This window comes from Scophthalmus maximus, chromosome 1, assembly GCF_022379125.1.
Source record: "Scophthalmus maximus strain ysfricsl-2021 chromosome 1, ASM2237912v1, whole genome shotgun sequence".
NCBI lineage: Eukaryota > Metazoa > Chordata > Actinopteri > Pleuronectiformes > Scophthalmidae > Scophthalmus > Scophthalmus maximus.
The window spans coordinates 3,448,547-3,471,690 of record NC_061515.1 but is presented as its reverse complement, the minus strand read 5'-3'; the positions used below and the strand labels follow the sequence as shown (position 1 = coordinate 3,471,690).

The 23,144-nt window shown below is 44.2% G+C and overlaps 1 protein-coding gene and 1 long non-coding RNA gene across 2 annotated transcripts; one reads left to right on the top strand and one right to left on the bottom strand.

The window, feature by feature from the left end:
* Positions 1–1,765: 1,765 nt before the first annotated feature.
* LOC118299863 lies at positions 1,766–21,576 on the top strand. Its single transcript, XR_004789970.2, has 5 exons — positions 1,766–1,837; positions 6,181–6,286; positions 7,401–7,605; positions 20,282–20,586; positions 21,277–21,576. It is a non-coding gene; the product is annotated as an uncharacterized LOC118299863 (long non-coding RNA).
* Positions 13,847–20,567, bottom strand: prdm13 (PR domain containing 13). The gene is made up of 4 exons (XM_035623925.2): positions 20,234–20,567; positions 18,691–18,822; positions 18,448–18,568; positions 13,847–16,473 (listed from the first exon to the last, which is right to left on the bottom strand). Exons 1-4 carry the CDS (start codon positions 20,399–20,401, stop codon positions 14,963–14,965), a joined length of 1,932 nt encoding a protein of 643 aa, XP_035479818.1. The 5' UTR covers positions 20,402–20,567; the 3' UTR covers positions 13,847–14,962.
* Positions 21,577–23,144: the final 1,568 nt, after the last annotated feature.

Sequence of the window (23,144 nt, the reverse complement as noted above, 5' to 3'; positions counted from 1 at the left end):
GTAACGCTTGATAATGATTGTCCCCAGAGGATGTGAAAGGCAGGCTGGAGGGGAAAAATATGTTTGTTCCTTTAGGCGCACACAACAAGAGGTTATTAAGGAAGTCAAACAGTTAAGTTGAGTGATAGAGTTCACATGTTTTACATTAAATAGATGTACTTTGTGCCTATAAATTTGTTGCGAGTGAATTTAGGGTGAAAATACAAGAAAGTAATTCATTGCAACCTTGTGAAACCTTTGACGGATCACACAAAGAGTGAGGCCGTGTTTGCCGAGTGTCTGAATTTTGACTGTTCGCTCCCGGCTGCTGCTTGTGGGTGAAGATCGAGGCCTCTCCTAGTCAAGATTAACTAGATTAACTCACATTAACATGGCGATGAAAGGAATTGAAAGGAAATAGAAAATAATGTCAATTCACTGTATTGGAAAGAAAAGAAGAGTTGCGAGTCCTCGTGTTAGAATGTCTCAAAGCAGATCGTGAGTGTTGATCCATCCCTTCCTTATTTTGTTCACCCATCCTCAGTGTCTTCAGACACAGGAGCACGATGAAGAATGTATTAAATGACTTGCCATAGTTGAGAACATGATAGGCTAAAAAGGAATAACCGAGCGTTTTACAGATGCTGCTTACACGTTACACGTATATTTAATGGAACATCACATAAATTAAAAATCTTACCATCCTACCATCAGCGCTATTCATGAATTCCTTCAAAAAAAAAAATATTATTATTCTTTCATTAGGGTTTGGGTTACAGTTAGTTACAGATAGTAGTGAGGAGCCAGTCCTCCGTTAATTACTTTGTAAATTTAGATATGCATAGTTGGATTATTTCAGATGATTTAGTTAGATTAAGTAGGAAATATCCAATTATGCTAAAGTAGCTATCATCAATAGGTTATTTATCAAATCTCTACAGGCATAATGTATTTTTAATTTGAGCTATGATGTGTTCATGTTGTGCAATGTAATGATTAAACATTTAATACAGTCTTTGTTCACAAAATGAACAAAGGTAATTTAGAATTATTAATTATACTTTTATTTCAAAGCACTTTATTGTTGTCAGTTGTAACGAGCAGAGCACGTGAGTATTAACAGTGAGATCCAAAGATAATTTATTCCACGTCCGCTGTGAGGAAGAGCCTCCAGTTTAATAGGAATAAGAGGAGCGGAACCAATGAGCGTCCTTTGTGACTATTGTCAGATACCAGGAACAGTGGAACACGTGCAGGAAATACACATCAGAAAAGAAAAGGACATGATCGAGGGAATGAGAAGATCAGGGCTACTGAGTATCTGTTTAAAGGACATACTGGGACGTGGAAGGGAAAGTGGACTAGGCAGGAAATACCTGGTCAGTTTTATTAATTGAAAAAATATAACAATCCGGACATTATTTGTCGAGGAGATAAGGCTGGCAGAGTCTGTGCCTTCTTTCAAGTCACTTTTAAAAACCCACTTCCATAGATTTGCTTTTATGTGATGTCGTCTTTTTATATCTTTTTTTAATACAGATATTTGACCTGAAAACCGTATTATTGTTGGAATGCTGATTTTAATTGTCTGTGATTGCAATGATTTTCCGAAAGCACTTTGTGAAGCTACTTCTGAATTACTATGGGAATTAAATAACTCCAGTAGGGGGCAGTAATGCAAAATAAAGGATGCAAGCTGCCGTTAAAATCCAACGAAGAAGAAGAAGCAGCAGGAACCAATGAGCGCAGGTGGTGTTGCGCCCGGTGTTCGTAAGGTGAGGGTTTCCGCCCACTCCGCAGAGGAACCAGGAAGAGGGAAAAGGAACGTCCGCGTCTTCAATTCCTTCTGACTCTTCAGGTCAGTACAGTGTGAAAACCACACGAACTCACTTCGCTCTGCAGCCGAAACGTAACACGAACATGATTAATGTTGTTTCACAGTTTTTTAAAACCCTATTAAAATTGTTTTCGAGTGTACAACAGTTTTTACCGCGCACCGCGGCACAAAATGGCGGCCTCGCGCCGAGAGTTTTACAAAACAACTTTATAGATCGTTCCAATATAATGGGCCCGAACACTTGACAAACATGTTTTTATGATTAGTCCTGTGAAGATTAATGTAATATTTATACATACTAGAGGTGAAACTACCAGTTGAGTCATTGGCCTGTACAAGGTTTTTGAAATTATAGCTCTGTTCATTTTCATTTTTGAAAGTTTCTTTATTCATTTATTTATTGAAAACCAAGCAATGGATATTGTGACAAAGACATGGGGAACGTTTTTATTTCTGTGTAGTTTGTATTTTACACTACTGGGTACTGATTTTACCACTGCACTATTTCCACCATTAATATTCATGTAGATTCTTTATATTTATTATTCTTATCCTCTATATTTTAGCATTCTGTATATTTTTACATTTGTTTGTGTATTTATTGTATATATTTTGTGTGCTGTGTGAAACGTGCTGCTGTTACACCGGAATTTCCCAGCTTGGGATAAATAAAGTAACTATCTATCTATCTATCTATTTTACGTTTTGAACATATTGTAATAAAGCAGAGGAATCTCAGAAAAGAGAAAAAGAACGGTCTGCGTCTTCATTCCTTCTGACTTCTCACCCATGTGTTTTCACAATCCATCCAATTTTTTTGTTATTGGGGAAATTATAGCTTTGGGACCCGTAACATATGCTACAGTTATATTGTAAACATTTAGTACGAACTAGTTGTGTGGTGAAAGCTGACTGAGTGCAGAAAAGAAAATACCTTGATATGGTTCAGTGCTCTATTCAGACATAACTGCTCCACCAATGAATGTTTGCTTCGAATGAAATAGCAACTTCTAATTTGATTTCCACTCTCTAATGTAAAGTCGACACACAATGGATGTACAACACCACAGCAGTGAATGTCCTCGGGGGAAACGGGGAGAAAGTTTTCCCTTCGGAGACCTTGTCCGGCCGGTTGAATGGTAATGACTAGTGCATTAGCAGCAGTTGTTGCCTGGTTGTTTAGTAGGCTGAGGGTAATGAGGAAATCGATGGAGCACATTCGACACATCTTTAGTCAAACAGACAAGTGAAAGAGAAAGAGATTTACCAGCAACAGAGCTTATTCATTCACTCATAAGCACTATGAACTATTTTTTGAGCAGGCAAACGCATAGCACATAAAAACAGAATAATACAAGTATCGCGTTTCAGCCTTATGAACGAGGACGATAGGTTGACCAGCTAACTGTTATTCTCTTATGGACCTGGCGTAAGCAGCCTGTCGATAGCAGCCAGCAGCCGCCCGGGGGCTTCAATTAAAGCCAACTTTTAACCCGCCAGTTAGTCGATGAGAGCTCGACCTGCTACTTTCACTGCCTTTCACTTGTTTCTAGTGTTTAATTTGTCGGCATTTTATAAATTTAGTCTTAGTCTTTTTTTTTTTGTCATCCAATTATAGTCAACATTTCTTTCAAATAGGATTTTATCTCATTGTGATCTAATTAAAAACACTGTGCTCCATGCTGCGGTCCTGATAAGAAGAAAAAAACCCTGAATTTTTCCTCTATTGTCAACAAAAAATTGGTAGTCTTATCTTCTTTTTCAACAATAATATTGTATGTTGATACAGTCACAGTAAGTGTTCATCTCGTCAGTGTCTGGTTTTAGCCACGAGTAAAGAAAAGTTCATTGACAAACATTTTTAATCCTAGATTTTGCTCAGTGCTCCATCTTTATACTGAAGAATTAAGATGTATCTAATGTCTCTTTTTGTCATTTTCTAGAGTGTCTAATAGCGGCTAAGAAGTTAGATTATGATCAAAAATGCAATCACTATTTGGACTTTTATTCATTGTCTCTGCCGTTATAGCGATATCCTTAAGGTTTGAAAGAAGTAGTTTAACATTTTCCGGTAATATGCTCATTCTGTTTTTCTTTTTAAAAGGTCACTGGTATCTGTCTGCAAGGTACAACCAAGAGACAGTTGGCCAATTTAGTTTACCTGTCCAAGGTTTACAAAAAAAAATCTAGGCTACACACCAGCACCTCTGAAGATAACTGGCGTGTTATTCTCCTCATGTATCCGGTTGCCATCTTGCGTTAAGGCTCCAGGAAGTCATTGCTCCCGGCCAACAAATAGTCCTGTACACAACCCCCATAAAACCACAAATTGTTGTCCACTCCACCTGGTTTAACTGCTCCAGGAGAGCCGGCCGCTTCACATCCACTTTGTCAGATGTCCATCAGGGGGACCACGTGTCTGCCTCCGATTGGATGCCTCATATACTCCCTCTGCCAGTCCTTAGAATCTCTTGGGCTTGGTGATATCTGCAATCATTTTTACAAAAATCTCTTGAGGGGTGTGGGTTTAAAATACGTTTGTGTCCGTAACTCGGACATTGAATATACTCCCGAGCTCACATGCCAGACAGACTGCTTGATGTGCGGGACGCAAACAATGGGCATTTAAGTTTTCAGAAAACCTGCGCAAATGAAAATTCACCCTCATTATTCACGACATCAAACGGGGACTGGGGCCCCGAGCGGGCCTCATTTGCAGCTGAATGTGGGAGGGCAGCGGAGACGGTGGCCTGTTTAGCATGTGTTTGTGTTGCAGAGGTTGGTGGTGGGACGGAGGAGGAAGGGGCACCAGTGAGCCACAGCTGGTGTGCCACAGCCCCGGCCTTCTACCTGCTACTATCAGAACTGACAGGCCGGACCAGGGGACTAATGGTCTCTCTCTCTCTGACCGAGGATGAGGCTGTGGACTCTTCCTACACGCTCCGACCTCATTACATTGTGATGGATCCATTGTCAACGTGTTCCTCGTGATGTTGTCGGCCTGCTTGCTAACCTGTTTTCTTCTACTGAGCTGCTTTCAGACGTGCACTGAAGTCCGGACATTCTCCTGATCTTTTTTCCGCGCGTGAACAAAAAAGGCCACAAATGTTGCTCAGGACATTTTCTGGAACTTGTCCTGCCAGCCCCTTTGGTAAATTGTCCAGAAAAAAACGTCGAAATGAGAGAATACCCGGGTGCCGGCCGTCGCGTGAATTTGGAACAATCTCACGCTGCGTTCTTCCTTTGCCAATGGCAAACTCCGAAAATAATGTCCGTACGGATTTTCCATGTCTGAAAAAAGGCTTTGGTGAGAAGGACAAAAAAATCCGGGCAGTGTCGTCTGCCTTAAACAAAAACCACTTCCTCTGACCTTTACAAGTAGCAGAGGTAGATGTCCGTCTTTCTCATCACACCTCGTGTCCCTTCCTTTACCTCCTTATACAACTCCCTGTAGTGGTGTGTGCGCGCTTGCCACCATGCATCAACTTCCTTTCTCCCCCGTGCTCTACTTTCTTGCATGTGCGCGGCGCATCCGTCCCTGCCGCCCTCTGAAACCAGCCGTGTGTGTTTACTCTACCTGGTTTACCTGCTCCGGGAGAGCAGGCTGCCAGCCGCCGCCCCGTCACTTCACATCCACTCTCGTCAGGACCACAATCGCTGCCAGGAGGACGAGCGCGTCTTCCTCCTGGTTGATTCGTGGTCACTGGGTGTGCAGTTATAGGTCGCTTTTGGTTGCCGGTGGTGTGCGTGTGTCCTTTTGCATGCATCTGGGGCCATTTGTTCCATCTCTTTCAGCTCAATCTGACCGGTCGTGTGTGTTGACTCTACCTGCGCTCGTCTCCTGGTCTACCTGCTCCAGGAGAGCAGGCTGCCAGCGGCCGAGCAGTCGCTTGGCATCAGCTCTGGCAGACCTCAGAAACTGAGACGAGCACTCTCGGAAGCATGCTCATTTTACAAACCATACTTCATCCTAAAACAACTGGAAATGTTCGTCTGTGTAGCAAATACAAATATTGTGCTGCAAGCTATAAAAAAAAAAAAATAGATCCAGCTGTTCTTTTTTACTGTGCAGGTTGGCGAATACAGAACATGGACTTTGGCCTTGAAATTGCGATATAAATACGACATATTGTGGGGGGTTTTTATGTTCGTCCTTGTCTTTTGTCTGTGCTGTTTGTTTACTTTAAAGTGTATTTTCCCGTTGCCCGTGCAACCATCCAGGGACTTGCATTTCATCCGGTGCCACGGCTCAGATCACCAAACAGGCGGCTCACCGTATAAAAGTGTTGATAGTAATTATTGTTGGCATTTATTCTGCGCTAGCTATTAAATGTCTTTTTTTTTTATTGGCTGCACCGCAACAGCAGCGCCAGAGACCTACGAACGCGAATGTCAGTGACTGACTGAATGAGAAGTGACTCACTGAGCTGCACACCATCGGCCGAGTGTTGGACTCGTTTGGCGCGGACGGTAACTATTTCATCCGCAGGGAGTTTGTCTCATTTTCTGTTTGCCTCTGCAACACTCAGCTTCAGGTGTCAGGTGTTCGCTGAGCAAGTGCATGCCCAATAAACACCATCTGACAACTCTGTCAGCAGCCGGGCGGGAGAAACACTCGGGAGTGCCCTAGTTCTTCATAACGGGAGACGGCAATTTTACGTCTATACGAAAAAAAGGAACCAATAGTCGAATCTTCAATTTTGAAAGCAGATTCACTGTCCAGCCATGTTCTAGGTTTTCTTTTTTTACATAGTCAATTTACACTCATTAGTTTCCTCTCGTAGGCGGAGCGTACCATTCCCACACCTGGTTTAAATGGACATGCGTCAGCCGACGAGTTGGCACATGGATATGGACAGACTGGCAGCGATGGATAAATGTGTCGGGAGCATAGAGTCGTGTAAAAATTTGTCCTAATCCTGACCAAATTCTAAGTAGTTTTTTTCAGAACTTTACAATTTTCAAAATTCTCTATGCTTTGAATTAGGATTTGTGTCAGATGTGCTTTTCGGCAAAAAGTTTGATTATCCTGATAAATGTTGTTAAATTACATTTTCTCGTTCTTCCACACTAAAATCAAATATATGTACATTTTTTAATTAAATACTGTCACTCATCAGATATGCGAGAGCAGATTTTCACGTTCTCCACAGTAAAGTTCGAACTCTGTCAAAATTCTTCTCTTTTCCAGTTTGATGAATTTATTTGGGCGGTAGCAATAGTTTTTGGCACAGATCCATCTATTGTAACATTTTAAAAAAAAAAATCTTTTTGGAATCTTTAATAAGTTGACATTGGACTCGTTTGCCTTGACTTTTAGACGCATTTAGATACGTCTCAGATTTCTGCCTCCACCTCAATACAATGGGTGTGAATGGAATTTCATGCTGGCGACCTGTCCAGGGTCAGCTGGGATTGGCTGCAGCCCCTTGTGAAGGACAAGCGGTATAGATAACGACTGGAAATTCCATTTTAAAAGATGTATACGAGTGGAAATCCAGTTCTGTGAATCCTGCAAACTAGCAAGGACACAAAATCTGTGAAGCCATAACCGTTGCCAAATGTTTCTTATGATTTTTCACAGCTATACCTCATTGTATTCGGGCGGCAGCCGACAGATGATCTGGGAAAGTGACAACAGCACTCGGACAAAGAATCCCCTTTTCACGAGGTCACATTCACTGAACCAAACCGGGTTGAGCCAGTTGACGGACCGACCGACCGACGAGCACCATCCCCGAGCTCTGCACATTCAACAGCACGGATGATGACCTCCAGGAGATTGTGTGGTCAGTGTGTGTGTGTGTGTCAGGTGGGAAGACATAAAGTAGAGGGCATGCTTGTGAATTCCAGCTGGCTTCATTATTCCACAAAAAGAGGAGGAAGCCTTGAGATTTGAAGCTACATTCTTCGGCGGTTTGCCAGTGACAGAGGTCTAAGCACTCTTCAGCATCCTGAGTGGTTTGACCGCGTTAACTCGGACAACGATTCATAAAGCAAAATTTCAAATAACACATTTTTCGTTTCTATTTCCCCCCTGTTTATTATACATTTGGCATATTATTGTGTAAGAAACCTGACGGGGCATTTGTAGAAAACTACATTCCGTCAAACTAGCTAATTGTTGTTGATTTTTTTAGGACTGCTGTCATTTATATTTTTCTTTCTACCGTGACCATGATAGCAACACTGTCGTGCTGACGATTAGCAAGCGCAACGTTTACCATGTTTGCTCTTTTGCACATTAGCATTCATATTAGCATAGCATGTCAACATCTTCTGATTAGCGCTGAACTCGACGTAGCCTCTACAGCTGTGGCTGATGAGACTGACGTGAGCGTTTCGAAGTACACATTTGAGTTTTGGACCCTGATGCCAGTTGGCCACGATCACCAGAATCATCCTCATCATCATCCTCTGGGGACCATGAATGTCTGGTCCACAGGTAATGAGATTGCATCCAATAGTTGTGGAGATTGTTTCTGTCTGGATCAAAGTGCTGCTGGCCGTTGAGAGATCCCTTCTCCATGCGATTCCAAGAGATTGTTTTCTAAGAAATTCACGCGATTTAGATTTGTACGTCTTGATCGGCGATGCCTCATATTAGCTTCAGCTGAAGTTTGGAATTTACTTTCTGCAGAATGTGGGCTATGGATTTTTTTTTTCCCCTCCATCCATTACCCCGAGGTGCTCGGAGTCTAAAGGCCAGTTCAAGAGGAAGGTTTACAACAAGCAGAAGCTTTCCATTTTGTTTGAGATGTCAGAAGTATTGAAAAAGAGGCGAAACTATCCTTTAAAAGCTTGAACTGTAGAACTTTGAAAAAAAAAAAGAAATCTTCCCTTTACCTTGCAGGAACCAGGTAAAGTTTGAATGTTTTCTAGCTCGTGAGCCTTTCTGAAGCCGAGTCTGGATCTGGACACACGGTCCACTGCTGTGCAGGACGTGACCTCCACTGACTGAGTGGAGGCTAAATACTTTATGATCACCGCATCTCATTTTTAAAGCACAAAGGAGACTTTCCATTTCCTGTTGACATTTCCTTTACGGTCTCATTCGGCCGTGAACGCACGCAAACGCCGCGCTGCGTGTGACCTTGTCTCGACCTTACCGTGGAAAAATGCCTTGAGATAATGTATATTGTGATACAAATACAATACAAATAATACAAATTAAACTCCACTCAATTGAAATTGAATATTTCTAAAGCGCACCGAGAACTTAATCTCCACATGACTTTTTTCCAAACACTTTTTCTGTTGGATAAATTCTAAACATTCACGTTTCCCTTTCAGCAGCACGGGCAGCCTCTCAGCCTTCACAGTCCTCACGCAACAATGGAATGCAGACAATAGGCAACTGATGAGTTGGAGGTAAAAGAGGGCAGAATAGATGGCACAACATGGCTGACCTGCGACTGTTCGTCCCTGTCCCTCCTGAACACAACATATCCAGTACGGCATCACCTTTATTTCTTCACTTGGGATTTCAGCTTTTGAATCTTTGCTTTTAGTGTACACTTCTTTTTCCTTTTTTTTCCCTCCTTTCTTTCTGTGCTCTTGCCAAGAACTATCGATTGTGTTGTGTATGGTGACGGGCCCTCAGTTTAACGTAGTTTCAAATTCAGCCCTTTGAACGGAACGAATAATTAAATGGCTGCTACAAAAGAAAGAACTTCCTTTTGAAAAGATTAAAACCCCATTTCAAATTGATTTCCTGGAGAGAAAAAAAAATGTGTCTGTACGGTAGCCAGGTCAACGCAGCATACATATTTATTAGTTTAAAACCTTGGCATGAGGCTGAAACACCCGCGATCTTTATCATGTCTCGGCCACTGGTCGGTCAGTTGAGACCGGTGGATGAAAAGAATTCCGATGATCAAGGCTACCCGCTCGGGGCTTTAGGAGAAACTCAGTCGTAGCCTGGAAACAAGTCGGCCCCAGGGTGGTGGCCGGTGAAGTCGCTGCTTTTGGAACAAATTCTAGGCTGGGAGTCAAACTCTCTCAATCAAACCCCCCCCCCCGCCCAATGTTCCCACTAATGAACGGCACTAATTGATTGAAAACGCTGGTGGGAGGGGATGAGCGAGCAGGGTGTTATAGTGTGAGAGAGAGGGAAAGAGGGTGGGTGTTTTTTCCCAAACACAAACGGCATCTGGATCCGGTCCAGACTGATGCGGGGCCCCACAGCGGAGAGCGCCATCGAGTATTGTACACAAGAGGAGAGAGAGGGAATATAATACGGCGTACAGTGAACACAACGGAGCGGACGCATAAAGGGGACAGTCAGCTCTGACCCCTCTGAAGCCCCCCCCCCCCCCCCCCCCCCACTGGGAGGGAAAACACTTTTGTTGTTAATTACAATAATTCCCGTGGGTTGAATCATGGCGTGCATTTGTGGCCAATTATAGCGAAGTTGTGTGTACGGTATAAATTCTGGTGAGGGATTTCACGTGCGTCACGCTGGCCTTTTCTTCTCGTTGTCCTAAAGTCACTGTAAGCGAGGGGATAAATTCCATCTGAGCCTCCTGAGAGAATGTAAATGCATCACATCACATTCAGCTGCAGAGCACCAGGTCTCTCTCCTTTCTTTTTCTTTTTCTGGGTGTTTCCTTGCAGCCAGGGCACGTAAGCACTAGACTCCCCCGTTGGGAAGACTGGGGGTCAACATCCCCCTTAGGAAAAAAAAATCTCATATCCTCGCTTGTGTCTGCAATCGCGTTCTCTCCGGCACTCGTGACCAGTAGCTGAACAAAAAGGTCAACCACCGGATCGTAAGCTTTTGCTCCGTGGCGCGTTTCCGCCTTTACCCGCCGCGTGCGGCCTGACTCGTACTCAACCCCACCATCCGTTTTCTGTGCTAAAGGAGAGAAGAAGAAAAAAAACAACCCCTCAAGATGGCGACTCCACTCGGCCGGTTGTTGACTGGGTGAAAAAAAGGCCACGTTTTCTGTCTGAGACGAGTGCCGGCGCCTCCACTCAGGTCTATTGAGGCGTCGGGAGACGGCGCTCGAACCGGCGCAGCAGCACTTATTGGTCAGCGGCGTGTCCGATCTGTGTCCGACTTGTCAAACTCGGGCGTGAATTTCGGCCACACGTGGCGTAGACGTTCTCCCGAAAGAGCTCGGACCATTTTGTTGCTCAAATTAGCCACAAAAGTGGCAAAAAGCGGCGCGAGATATTAGGTGTTGTTTGCTTTTAAAAAATTCTAAAAGGTCTGAACAGAGTCCCGCAGGAAGACTTTGGGTAAATTGTGCTCACAAACAGCCTCATTACTGCTCTACTTAGCAACATGTTGTCGATGTGATTGATGTAAAGTGTGAGGGATTACGTCTTGGATCTCAGTAGAGAGCAGTTAGAACTTCCAGTCACGCTTCTTCACTTCAGTTTTTCCGTAGGTGACTCGCTAGCGTGAAGTCCCCACCGAGTAGTGTAACAGATTATTTGATTACTTTTGTCAATCAGTCCTGCTAGATGGAGACCAATCATCATCTCGTCATATTAACGAAAATGGCTTAATCTGCGTGAAATTCACTGATTGTTCACATATTGTCCATGTTGACCACACTTTTATTCCAGATGTCGCGCATCTTTGCGTCCTCGCGTCTGAAAAAAAACAAATTTCTGCAACTTCACATCAGGTTTTTTTCGCTAATATGCCATATGGAATTTCAATTTTCGAGTCATTTTATGTCGCCAATGTACGTTTGATGGTTAGACATCAACAGCAGCAACATTTTTCTTTTTCTATATTTCATCAGAACAGCACGTGGGAGAACTTTCAGATTTATAAGGTCTGGACTATAGGGCTGCACCTAACGAGTAATCTGTCGATCATTTTTTCTCGATTTTTAAGATTAGTTCAGGTCTATAAAATGTCATAGGTGGTGAAAAATGTTGATCTTGTTTCCCAAAACCCCAAGATGATGATTTTTTTCCCCCACACACCAAAGATATTCAGTTCACTGTCACAGAGGAGCAAAGAAACCAGAAAATATTCACATGTAAGAATCTGAAATCAGAGAATTTTGCCTCTTTTTTTTCATTAAAAACAACCGATTAATCGATTATCAAAATGGTTGATGATTGATTTAGTGATCGATTAATTGATTAATTGTTGCAGCTCTGGTCTGGACATAACCCAGACAGCCTGAACCCAATAAAAATGGATATACTCTACATATATATGTGTGTATGTGTGTATGTGTGTATGTGTGTGCGTGTGTGCGTGTGTGCGTGTGTGCGTGTGTGTGTGTTTTCCCAGTGTCGCCACCTTGACAATACATTCAGCCAAAGTGACAGGCCCAGAGGAGAAGATTGAATATGGTGGCGCACTATAGCTTCTTTAAAGTGAGCACAAATGGATTCACTCCGCCACATCAAGGTCGCACCATGTCTTCAGCAGCTCGTAGAGACGAGGTGGTCATTCACCAGCGGCCAGTTTAGAGCATCAAATTGCCAGCGACTGTCATTGTCGGCTCTTTATTTGTCTGCTGCGCCACAGCCGAAGGGAATTGTGAAGCAAAAACAAGGCACGGATGCAGTCGTAGGGTGAAAGACAGCTGCCATGTCTGTTCAATGTTTTACGATCATAAAAATAAAATAAAAAAAGACAAACTAAAGCAGCTGACATGTAGTCATCAGAGGTGAGGTCAGCTCTGCTGCAGCCCATGCTCTTTTGGATTGTTCATATTATAATAGTGTGAACTGCATCACTATAGGAGGATGTTTTCTGCCCTGGTGTGAAGTGCAGGGTCAGTGTGAGGGAAGCAGCCGCTGAAGTGATCGGATTCCAAACCTGCTGGAGTTCACCTCATCCCTAAAAGGAGGTGGCAGCACCCCCCACCCCAAACCGCCTCTTTCTAAATCCATGCCTTCATTATTACGTTTTATTTTTTAAGTGCAAAGGCTTGTGGAAATGCTGATGAGGAAAAAAAAAGGAAATTCAAGAATTCAGATAGACACAAATTATTTGGCCTGCACTGGGAATTTCAATATTCGTATATTTTAGATTAGTTTAAAAAGTTTCTGTGGAGTTTTCTTTAAAGATGAGTTCTTACATAATTACTTTCGAAACCATAAATCTTTTCTTTTCTTGACCTCTACCCCAACGTATTCAAAGGATCTTTTTGAGCAGTTTTCAGTGAATCTGGACTCACTTTGTTGGCAAAAGATTTGACTTTTCTCTCAGTCACTCCGTGTTGTGTTTCGGTTTTGGCACCATGTGTTTATAAGTGTATGTATTTTTTTTTGTTATCTCTCAAAGTGGCCTCTGATCAATAGGTTGTTTTTTTAGTTATTTAAATGGAACAGTGCAGAAAAGCCAGCACATTTCTGAGAAAACATTTTGAAACCACCACATTTATTTGACAGCTACAGGTCTGTGATATATATTATACATATAATTAATTATATGATGGGGTCTGGAACACTTTTCAGAATTAACTCCATGCTGAATCTTATTCTTATAATGTTGAGCATTAATGGTTTGATAATTTAATGGTGTAAGACTCCCTGTAGTTTGCAGTGAACGCGTTTACTGTTAAAACTGTTCTATATAACTATAACTATATAAGCTAATACTTAAATAGGATTTATTTTATTTTAAATATTTTTTTCATACAGGACAGGATTTATACCTTTTTTGTACAGTTTCCATTCCCACATGGACTTAGTGTGAATGACTGTAAATAGATTTCACTCATTAATATGTATTCCTCAATGTGATTTTTTAATTGTTGTTATTATTATTATTATTTATTATTATTATTATTATCATTATTATTATTATTATAGGTAGTAGTTGTCATTTTTTTAAATCCTTGGACACCTTTTTGTCAGACGTCCACCTGTATTTGATCTGTGTGTTGAACTGAATTCTCAGGGCTGATTTTGTCTCACAGCCATTAATAATAATAATAATGATAATAATAAAATAATTTCCGTACGACACCTTAAATCTAGCTTTAAATGGAAAACGTGAAGATTTGTGTTGTTACTACAGAAAAAAACACCTCAGCTCTTCTCATTTTTTAAATAAATTTATTTTGCAAAAGAAAACAAAAAAAACACATCAACGACGTATCGGACAATAGTAAAATATTGTCCTCATCACAGACAATGTCACTTATAAACAAAACGTATACAACACTTCTCCACTCAGGATGTGAAATATCATACTTTACACTTTACATTATGCCTTTAACTGCAATCAATACATTTTTCTCTCTCTCTAGAAATAATTCGTTAAATAATGAACTGGCTGCTGCTGCAGAGATCAACAACACGCCTCCGCCAAGAAAGTGCAAATTTAAGTACAGTGTGTTTTATTCAGCGAGGCGCAGCGAACACGAGAATCTCCAATGAGGTGAAGGAAATCAATAAGTTCGATCAGAATCATTGTTCTTGCAGCTGATTTTTTTCTTTTTCTTTTTTGAACTGAGGTGCCCATTGCTGCTTTTAAAGTGCAACTAACAGTTTACAGGGGAATACTGGATATTAGTCTCTTTTTGCGAGGGGGGGGGGGGGTTGGTTGGCTTTTCAAACTCATAGATCCTTTTTCTCCGGGGGAGACGTTACACACTCAAAAAAAAAAACTGATCTGGTACCTTTTTTTTTTTTTTTACATTGCTAAAACGTGTAACTTAATTAGTCATTTAATCTCATATTCAGCCTTGATCTTTTTTTTGTTGTTGTTGTTCTTGGATCATCGCTCTATATTGCCAAAATATATAAATGTGAACACAGTCCGAAACGAAAATGTCAAACAAACCGACTGATTTTTTTCTTCTTCCCTGTGTGCTAAATTCGTTTTTAAGGATTATTGAGAAAGAAGAAGCTCAAAGGCCTCAAACGTTGTTTCCTTGAGCAACATTTCCACTAGAAAAAGAAATAATCTTTCCTGCCCTATTATTGCAAATCATTACTGGACACATGTCCAATGAAGTTTGAGGCAAATGTTGTCAAATGCTCACAAAATCTATATTTTTGAATGGATGTTAAATTTGGACGTGTTTGTGGCCTATAATGTAAAATAAAAAGGGGGGGGGGGGGGCAGACTTGGTATGAGACTAAATGACGTGCTCTTGTTGGGTACACCGTCTGAAGACAATGGACAGTTTCTCCGAGTGTCTGTGGGTCGCCGCAGGCTCAGTCGGTGTTTTTGCTCGACTCCTGGTCGCTCTGGTCGTCGGTGAAGCACACGTCCACGTCGCTGTCGTTGTCGTCGCTCTTGTGCTCCGCGTCGTCGAACAGGCCGCCCGGCTTGCCGTCGTCCAGCTTCTTCGCCGTCTGGCCCGGGTGCCGCGACTTGACGTGCCTCTCCAGGTCCCGCCTGCGCACCAGCACCTTGCCGCAGAAGTCGCACCTGTACGGCGTGTTGCCCTCCGCGTGCAGCCGGATGTGCTTGTTCAGGTTGCTGGGGTCCCCGAAGGGCCTGAAGCACACCTTACACTTGAGCGGCTTGTAGCCCGTGTGAGTCCTCATGTGGATTTTCAGCCCGTACTTTCGCGAGTAGAGCTTGCCGCAGTACAGACACAGGTGTCCCTTCTTCGGCTTGCCGGGCGCGGCGCTGCCGGGGGCCCCCGTCGGCATCGAGTCCAGCCTCGTGCGGTTCTTCTCCGCGGCGATCTCGGACAGCTGCTGCGTGTGCATGGCGATCTCCCGGTCGATGTTGGTGATGGAGCCCAGGTCTTGGCTCAGCGACGGCGCGCCGAAGTAGGACATGGACTCCGGGTACTTGAGGAGGTTGCCGAAGTGGAATTTCAGCGGGTAGTACGGCGAGCTGTACAGAAGCTCCCCGTTGTAGACGGTGAAGGGCATCAGCGGGATGTTACAGTCTCCCCCGTAAGTCTTAACGCCGTCGAAGTGAGGGAGGGAGAACCGTTCAAAGTGGAGTCCGGGGGGCACCTGCGGGTACCGGGACGGGGACAGGCCGGCGTGCATCCGGCTGTCCACGTGCTTAAAGGCCGACGTCTCCTCCATGTGAGGCAGCAGCGGGAAAGCCCGGATAGCGTTCGTGCACGGCCCCATCGGAGACGCGCTGTCCATGATTGCAGGCGCGCATTTTGGCGCATGGCTCCCTGCTCCGTTCAGAGTCTCAGCCATGGCGCGGATCGGCTTCATGTTCCCAATGAGTTTGCCGAAGCCCATGCCGCTCAGCTTCCCGTTGGCCTCCTCTCTGGAGGCGTCCACGCCCGGCACCTTGGACACGCCGGTGGGCTTGAAGGCCGAGCGCACGCCCGGGTGGAAGCCCATGCTGCTGAGCACGGAGGACGTGGCGCCCAGGCCGAGCAGCTGCTGCCCTTGGTTCCTGGCCGCGGTGACGCTCATGTCGAGGGCCCTGTCCTGCTCCTCGGAGCTGCTCCTCTTCGACAGTCCCGCTTTGATTAGAAACGACGACGAGGAGGAGGAGGACACCGCCCGCCTGCCAGAGTCCGAGATGGACGAGTTGCTGTGCCCGCTCCGCGGGGAGGTGGACGTGTTGGGGATGTCGCCGGACTTCGGCGACCTTTGGCTGAACGCCTCCGTGCCTCTCGCCTGCTCGCCGCTCACGAACCCCCGGCCGTTGCTCAGCGCGCAGTGGAAGTGGACGTGGGCCTTGAGCGTGTTCGGGTACTTGAATATTCTCCAGCAGTACCAGCAGATGTAACGCTCCTCACCTGTTTAGACAAACAAGCAAAGCATGGCATTAGTGATGAGACGGACACAAGTGACCGTAGGCCTTCTGGGGACATGACCGTTTACAGAATATGTCCATGCGTAAAGATGCCAAGCCCGTGCGTAAAAATGAAACTAACAGGTTTGCTGACCTGTAGACATGTGACCTGTGGGGGCCTATACACAGACAAGACTATTCCCACAATAAAACCATACCCACACACAACATGCAGTAATATAATTTGAAACAAAATCGAGGAATTTTAAACATCAAGACATTGTCATACTTTATTGTTTTTGTCTCTTTAGAGACAGTCGTGCTATTTCAATTCAGACCAAAATGGATACGATGCGGTTTCTCTAAGATCTGGTGCCAAACGGTAATAGACTCCCGGGGGGAGGTAGCCGCATCTTAATGGACCCCCGGTCGAGGTTAATACAGTTGTAATGATTTTGTAATCCTCGTGCGGGGCCATTGTTTATGGGCCCGCCATCAAAAGAGCAACAAAAAAAAAAAACGCCCTGCCCAATCTGGCGCTCATGAAACCGATGCATTGAGTGCGGGGACTTTCCCCTTCTCCCCTTCTCTCTATCTGCGCTCTTTCCCGTGGAAGTGACAGCAGCTGTTGCTTGAAATCGCAAGTCTCCATGAAACAATGGCGCCGGCCCATCTGTTGACGCCTCATAATGGGAAGCGAGCGTATGTCCAGTCCAGGAGCAGCACACACACACACACACACACACACACACACACACACACGGTGCGTCAGGCCGGAGAATCAGGGGCAATATACACCCCACATAAAAGTTAGCATTCATTAGGCCACAATACCTCAACGCACCCCGCCTAATTCGCCGTGAAGCACTTGTTCTCGAATTTATTTGCTTTTTGACTGCATGAATATTAATGACGCGCTGGCGTTTGTTAACCTGACGCCTCCTCGGCACTAAATCACCAGCCTCCTCCTCTTCTTCTTCTTCTTCTCCCTCCGCGGTCGCAATGACACGTCGATATTTGCTTTTATTTGCTTTTAATTGTTTTTTTAAAAGGACTGTAATTACTTTCGATCAAATTTGCTTTTCGAGAGAGAGCATCGTTCCACTACGCAACCAAAAAAAACCAAACCTTCAATCTATAATCTCTTGAAGGAATTTTCCTGCAACGTATCTGTTGATAATTTCCTGTTTAACGGATTATTTCCTGCTGTTTGACCCCAGATTAAACGTTAATCCCCAAGCGTACATTGCAAATCCCCAAATTACCATCACAGCAAACGCACAGACGGATTAAAAAGTCCCAAGCACATGGACACAGACAAAACTCAAGCCAGACAAGAAATCATTCTGAAGCGGGAGGGGTGGTACGTCGGTGGCAAATGAGCACTGAGATTAAATTTTAATTTGCATTTAATGTTTTTTTTTAGGCCCCTGCGTTGCCAATCTAATGATCCTGGAATATGATGCACGCTGCAAAAACAAATCCTGTCCCCTCGAATCTTCCAGTTTAACGAATATGTTTTTCTAAAATAAAATATCTGAAAAGAGAAGGAGGAGAAAGACGTTGGAAGAAAAATTAAAAATAAAACATCCGATTGATTTCCATATCTGGAAGGGGGGGGGGGGGGGGTCATCACGAGTATTGGCAGTCATTTAACTGTGTGTAGTGATGGATCCTCAACATGTCGATGACTCGCTCAGACTGATCTGTCGCCTGTAGACAGGACTGAAACAACAGCCTATCGAATTTCGTTTCTATTAATTATAATTATTATTATTATTATTATTATTATTATTATTGCCGGTAAAAAAATCTTCTGCTTCCATCCAGATTTTGCATCGTGATCGTCATAACTATTCGTCAAAAGCGTTTTTATCCAATTTACCACCAGTGACCAAAAGGCCACTTGGTTAAACTGGACGCCCTCAGACCCCAACCCACCCCCACAAAAAAAAAAATCGGTGACCGTCTCATTTACCTTTCTCGTCGTGCGTGGGAGTGGCCGTGGTGGGGATGTCGTACCACTGGGCCAGCGCGTTGGAGTACCAAACGCTGAGCTCCTCTCCTGCGGGGATTTCCCTCAGCACACGGTAGAAAATCTTTACCAAAAAGAAATCAAAGAAGAAGAAGAAGAGCAGAGAGGCGGGGGTTAATTCAAAAGTGTCTAAAAACAAACTCCTCCAGGTTTATGTGTGTGAGGGGGGGAGAAAAAGCAAAGCACCTGTCCACCAGGTAAGTCCGACACGGCCTCCAGGTTCTGCTCTTGACTGTTCCTGGCGGCGCGGACGAAGCCGATCCAGTCCGGCACGGGACAGCCCGACTCATCCACGAACTCCCCCCGCACCAGGCGGATCTGAAGGAGGCAGAGTGACACGGGTGAGAACGGAAATGATGGGGAAAGTGCAATTTAAAAAAAAAAAAAACTAAACCAAATTCTTTTCTTTTATTATTAATCCACATATGTAGCCTGAGGTTTCCATTAATTCCTTTTTTCGTCTTTAGACAGGTTTTTTTTTTTTCATGAAACGAATTCGGCCCGTCGCGGTACCTGGAGATGCCTCGGCCGCAGCCGCAGCCCTGACCCGAGACGCGGCTTCATAATGCGCCTTTTATCCGCTCTGCTGATAATTTACTAAAGAGAAAGCGACACTCGGGCCCTAATTGACTTGATATGGGAAACGAATTTGAGGAGTGTCAGAGCGTTTCTAAACTGTTCGGGGACATTAAAGATCGAAGGCGTGACATTTGACACAGAGTGTTGCACCTGATGATCGCCGGCAGCCCCCTCCGGGGAGGGGGGGGGGGGTGGGCACGCATTTAGACGCATCAATCACAACCGCTGACAGCTCCGACAATGTAACAGGAGCGCGGTTGCGGCTGCAAATTGTTTAACCACTGTTTATGGATAAAAAAAAATATATAACCATAATATAATAATTACATTTTTTTATCCTACACGTGTCCTATTCTATTTTTTATGTCATGTCTTAAGCCTTTCTTCTTATTTTCTCCGGGATGCTGTTAATATGAGAAGGAAAATCCCACTCCAATAACATTTTTTTTTTTAAATTTTGTACCTTTTTATCTTTATTGTTATTATTGGTGGATATAAATATATATTATTCTCAGCCCCAGGCAGCGAGGGGGGCCTCGGTGGCATCTTTCTGTGGCCGGATTACATTAAAGCTAAACGGCTCATCGGAATAACAGGCCCGCCAGGCAGTGAAATGAGAGGCGGCGGGGCCCGGGTCGCCCATTAGGCCGGTTAAGTAGAGAAGCGCAGACTGACAAGTCCGCCACTTAATGGAGCTCAATTATTTGCCAACGTGACAGGCCGAAGCAACTAATGACCGAGGGGCCCGATGGAGTTTGACAGTGCAGCTTTAGAAATCCAAACTGTTTTCGATAGAATCACACGACTGTGAGTTCAGTTATTAAGTTATTTAATTTTTTTAATATGTGGCGTAATTTTCCCTCATTAAAACTTAAAATAAAATAACAATTGGCTAGTTTAAAAATAGTTAAATTTTTCTTCCTCGGATATAGATGTAATAACTAAATATGGAATACATAAATGCGTAAAAGTGTTTTTTTAAATATCTCAATGCAATCTCTCAGTCAAAGATCCACTGCACCTGATTAACAAATGTCACTACAAATATTTTTAAAAATTATTTCGGTGCAAACAACACAATACAAGAGAAGAAGAAAAAATAAAGACAAACGTATATTTTCCAAAGTGTCACATGTCTTGATGAACTAACCTTCTTCTTGGGTCCAACTTCCTTACGGTCCGACACGTACTTCCCCAGTTTGAAGACGCCCGGTACCGGTCCAATCCGCAGCCCGGCCGGGACGCTGCAGTCCGCGAACACACTGACGGTGGTCGACGCCCGGGTGGCTTGCATGGCGTGGGGTGAGATCAGAACCATGAAGGCTGATGGAGACCGAGTATACAGCGGGAGAGAGCGCAGGGAAATGAGGAGGGAGAGGCGGCGGATGCACGAGAGGAGGAGGAGGAGGAGGAGAGGATGATGAGGACCGGCCGATATCCGCCCTCAGAGTGATGCTGTGGCGTTGGGCTCCCCGGCTTTTCTAGTGATGGTGCAAAGGCAAGGTAGCCCCCCCACACACCCACCCACCCACCCCCAACACACACACACACACACACACACACACACACACACACCCTCCACATCCCCCAACCTCTCCAACTCCAGGATGCAAGAGCAGGAGGGGGGGGGGGGGGTGCGGAGAGAGGTGATGCTGTGCTATGTTAGGTAGTTTAAAGGGGAGGAGGAGGAGGAGGGGGGGCAGAGTGTGTGTGTGCGTGTGTGTGAGTGTGAGAGAGTTGGGCTCTCCAGCAGCTGTGCGGAGCGGGGAAACGGGCCGGGCCCGCTCACATGGAGACTTTCCCTCACCCCCGCCGCATAATGAATTGCTCCCGAACGGTCAGGGGACACAAAGGGCCAGGCGACCTTCCCCGTCCCCGAAATCCAATTTGTCAAGGGCAGAGAAAAGAGGGTGCGCAATCAAAGGTCCGCGGCGACCATTAATCCTCAGCATGTGGCTTTGTCCCGCAGACAGTTCCGATATTTTCACTGACAAATCCACTGTATAATTTGTCCATAAATCTTCGCCCTCTGCCATTCTCCCCTTTCAGGGCAGGTTTTTTTTTTTTTTTTTTTTTGGAAATGAGTGGCTACTTTAAATCTACTTGGCTGGCATTCTTCGGGTTTTTTGTTTTTTTTATATATATACTTCAAAGCGTCTTTATTCTCCCTCCTCTCTCTTTTTGTGTCCTTAGGTTGACAAAAGGCGCAGGAAAGTTTAGAGGACTTGTTAACTCCCATTGACTCTCGGCGTGTGCCGGGTTGCGATCAGGCAGGTACTGAAAACCACCAGTAGGAAGGAGAAGGAGGAGGAAAAGTAACTTGAAATAACCATCGCCATCTTCCCAACACGCACACTCTAACTCTCTCTACCACACACACACACACACACACACACACACTCTCACGCACACACTTGTGGTTGTCTGTCTCATCGTCCTCGTTCAACACATGTTCAGTCTGTTGTTTCATACAAGGACGAAGGGGAAATCAAACAAAAACCAGAAACAATTACTCGAATCAGTTCTCACATTACCTCATCGGTTGCGTCGTTTCACTAATTTAATTACGTGGGGAAATGTTTTAATCGTAAACAAAACAAAAAAGATAATAATTCCCAATTAAATGATAAGGCAGCGAATGTCCCATATATTATGCAAATAGATTTAATAAATGCAAATGTGAAAATAATTTGTAATACTCGGAAAATGAAATATTCTTATTGTATGTATTTATTTCACTGGACTTTGTCATAACAGAGAGACACGGGAATATCAGGAAATGATTGAGTGACTTGATTGATTAATTGATTAATTGATTGATTTTGCAATAAAAAATTACACTATTTGCATAAATGCGCCGTGAATCTCCAAATATTTTCATAATCTTAGGACTTTGTAATCTTTCAATTTTAGGAGAGGTTTTCTCAGATGGATACTTTAATCACATTCCGAATTGCCAAATATGGAGATATCATGTTTCCATCGTGCAACCTCGACAAGGAAAATCATATATAAAATACATATGGGGCCGCAACTAACGATTATTTTCATAATGGATTCATCTGTCGATTATTTTCTCAATTAGTCGATTAGTTGTTTGGTCCATAAAATGTCGATCGTGTGTCCCAAAAACCCCAAGATGATGTTTTGTTTTGTCCACACACCAAAGATATTCAGTTTACTGTCACAAAGGAGCAAAGAAACCAGAAAATATTCACATTTCAGAAGCGGAAATCAGAGAATTCCGACTTCATTTTCTTACGTTTTTGTTTTTGGGAAGAATTCAGATGAACACAAGCTTTAATGTCATGCAGCCACACATTGATTCCCCTGCTGCTTATTGGCACAGAAGCCTCTTCATCATCATCTTCATCATCATCATCATCATCATCAGGCCTGATTGGAGAGAGACGGAGCCTCCGGCCTGATGTGGCTCCGTGTGCAGCAGGTTGTCTGAAGATGCTGGAGGAGGAGGAGGAGGAAGAAGAGGAGGAGGAGGAGGAGGAGGAGGAAGAAGAGGAAGAGGAGGAGGCTTCTGATGCTGCGCTGTGCCTGCCAGTCTGAACAGATGAGAAGAAGAAGAACAAGAACCTGTGGGCGATCAATTCAGACCATGGACATGTTATAACCTCTGACCTGTCCGCCATGGCCTCTGAGAGATGGAGAGACAATACCTGCCTGCTGGTTGTTTTTGTTTTTTTAAAGAATGTATATCAAAAGGGCCAAAGAATAAATTAGGGGAAACAAACAGCAACACTAAAACACAATCTACAGTTAACTCCAACGGTGCAGGTGATATAAGGCACATGAATCTCCCTCCTCTCCCCATCGCGCTCTTCCTCACTCGGTCGAAAAGAGCCCGAACGACACGCGAACAATCTCGTCAATGGGCGCAATGTTCGCACCCCGGCTGTGCGCAGGGGTTATTTATGAACGCCCCTGCGTCTCCGCGGCCGGTTCCCATCCACCCCTGCGCTACTAAGAAGAAAAAAAGCCAACCCGCAATTCTCCACAGTGAAATGAATTATTCTCCGAGGTGGAAGGCGAATACTTTTGGCCTT

Bases quoted from the DNA above. Each gene is read 5' to 3' on its own strand.
- prdm13 (XM_035623925.2), bottom strand. From the start codon at position 20,401: ATGGTTCTGATCTCACCCCACGCCATGCAAGCCACCCGGGCGTCGACC. The intron at 18,823-20,233 runs GTTAGTTCATCA...TGCCTCCTTCAG, and splicing joins AAGTTGGACCCAAGAAGAAG to ATCCGCCTGGTGCGGGGGGA. The intron at 18,569-18,690 runs GTGCTTTGCTTT...TTTTTGGTAAAG, and splicing joins CGGACTTACCTGGTGGACAG to ATTTTCTACCGTGTGCTGAG.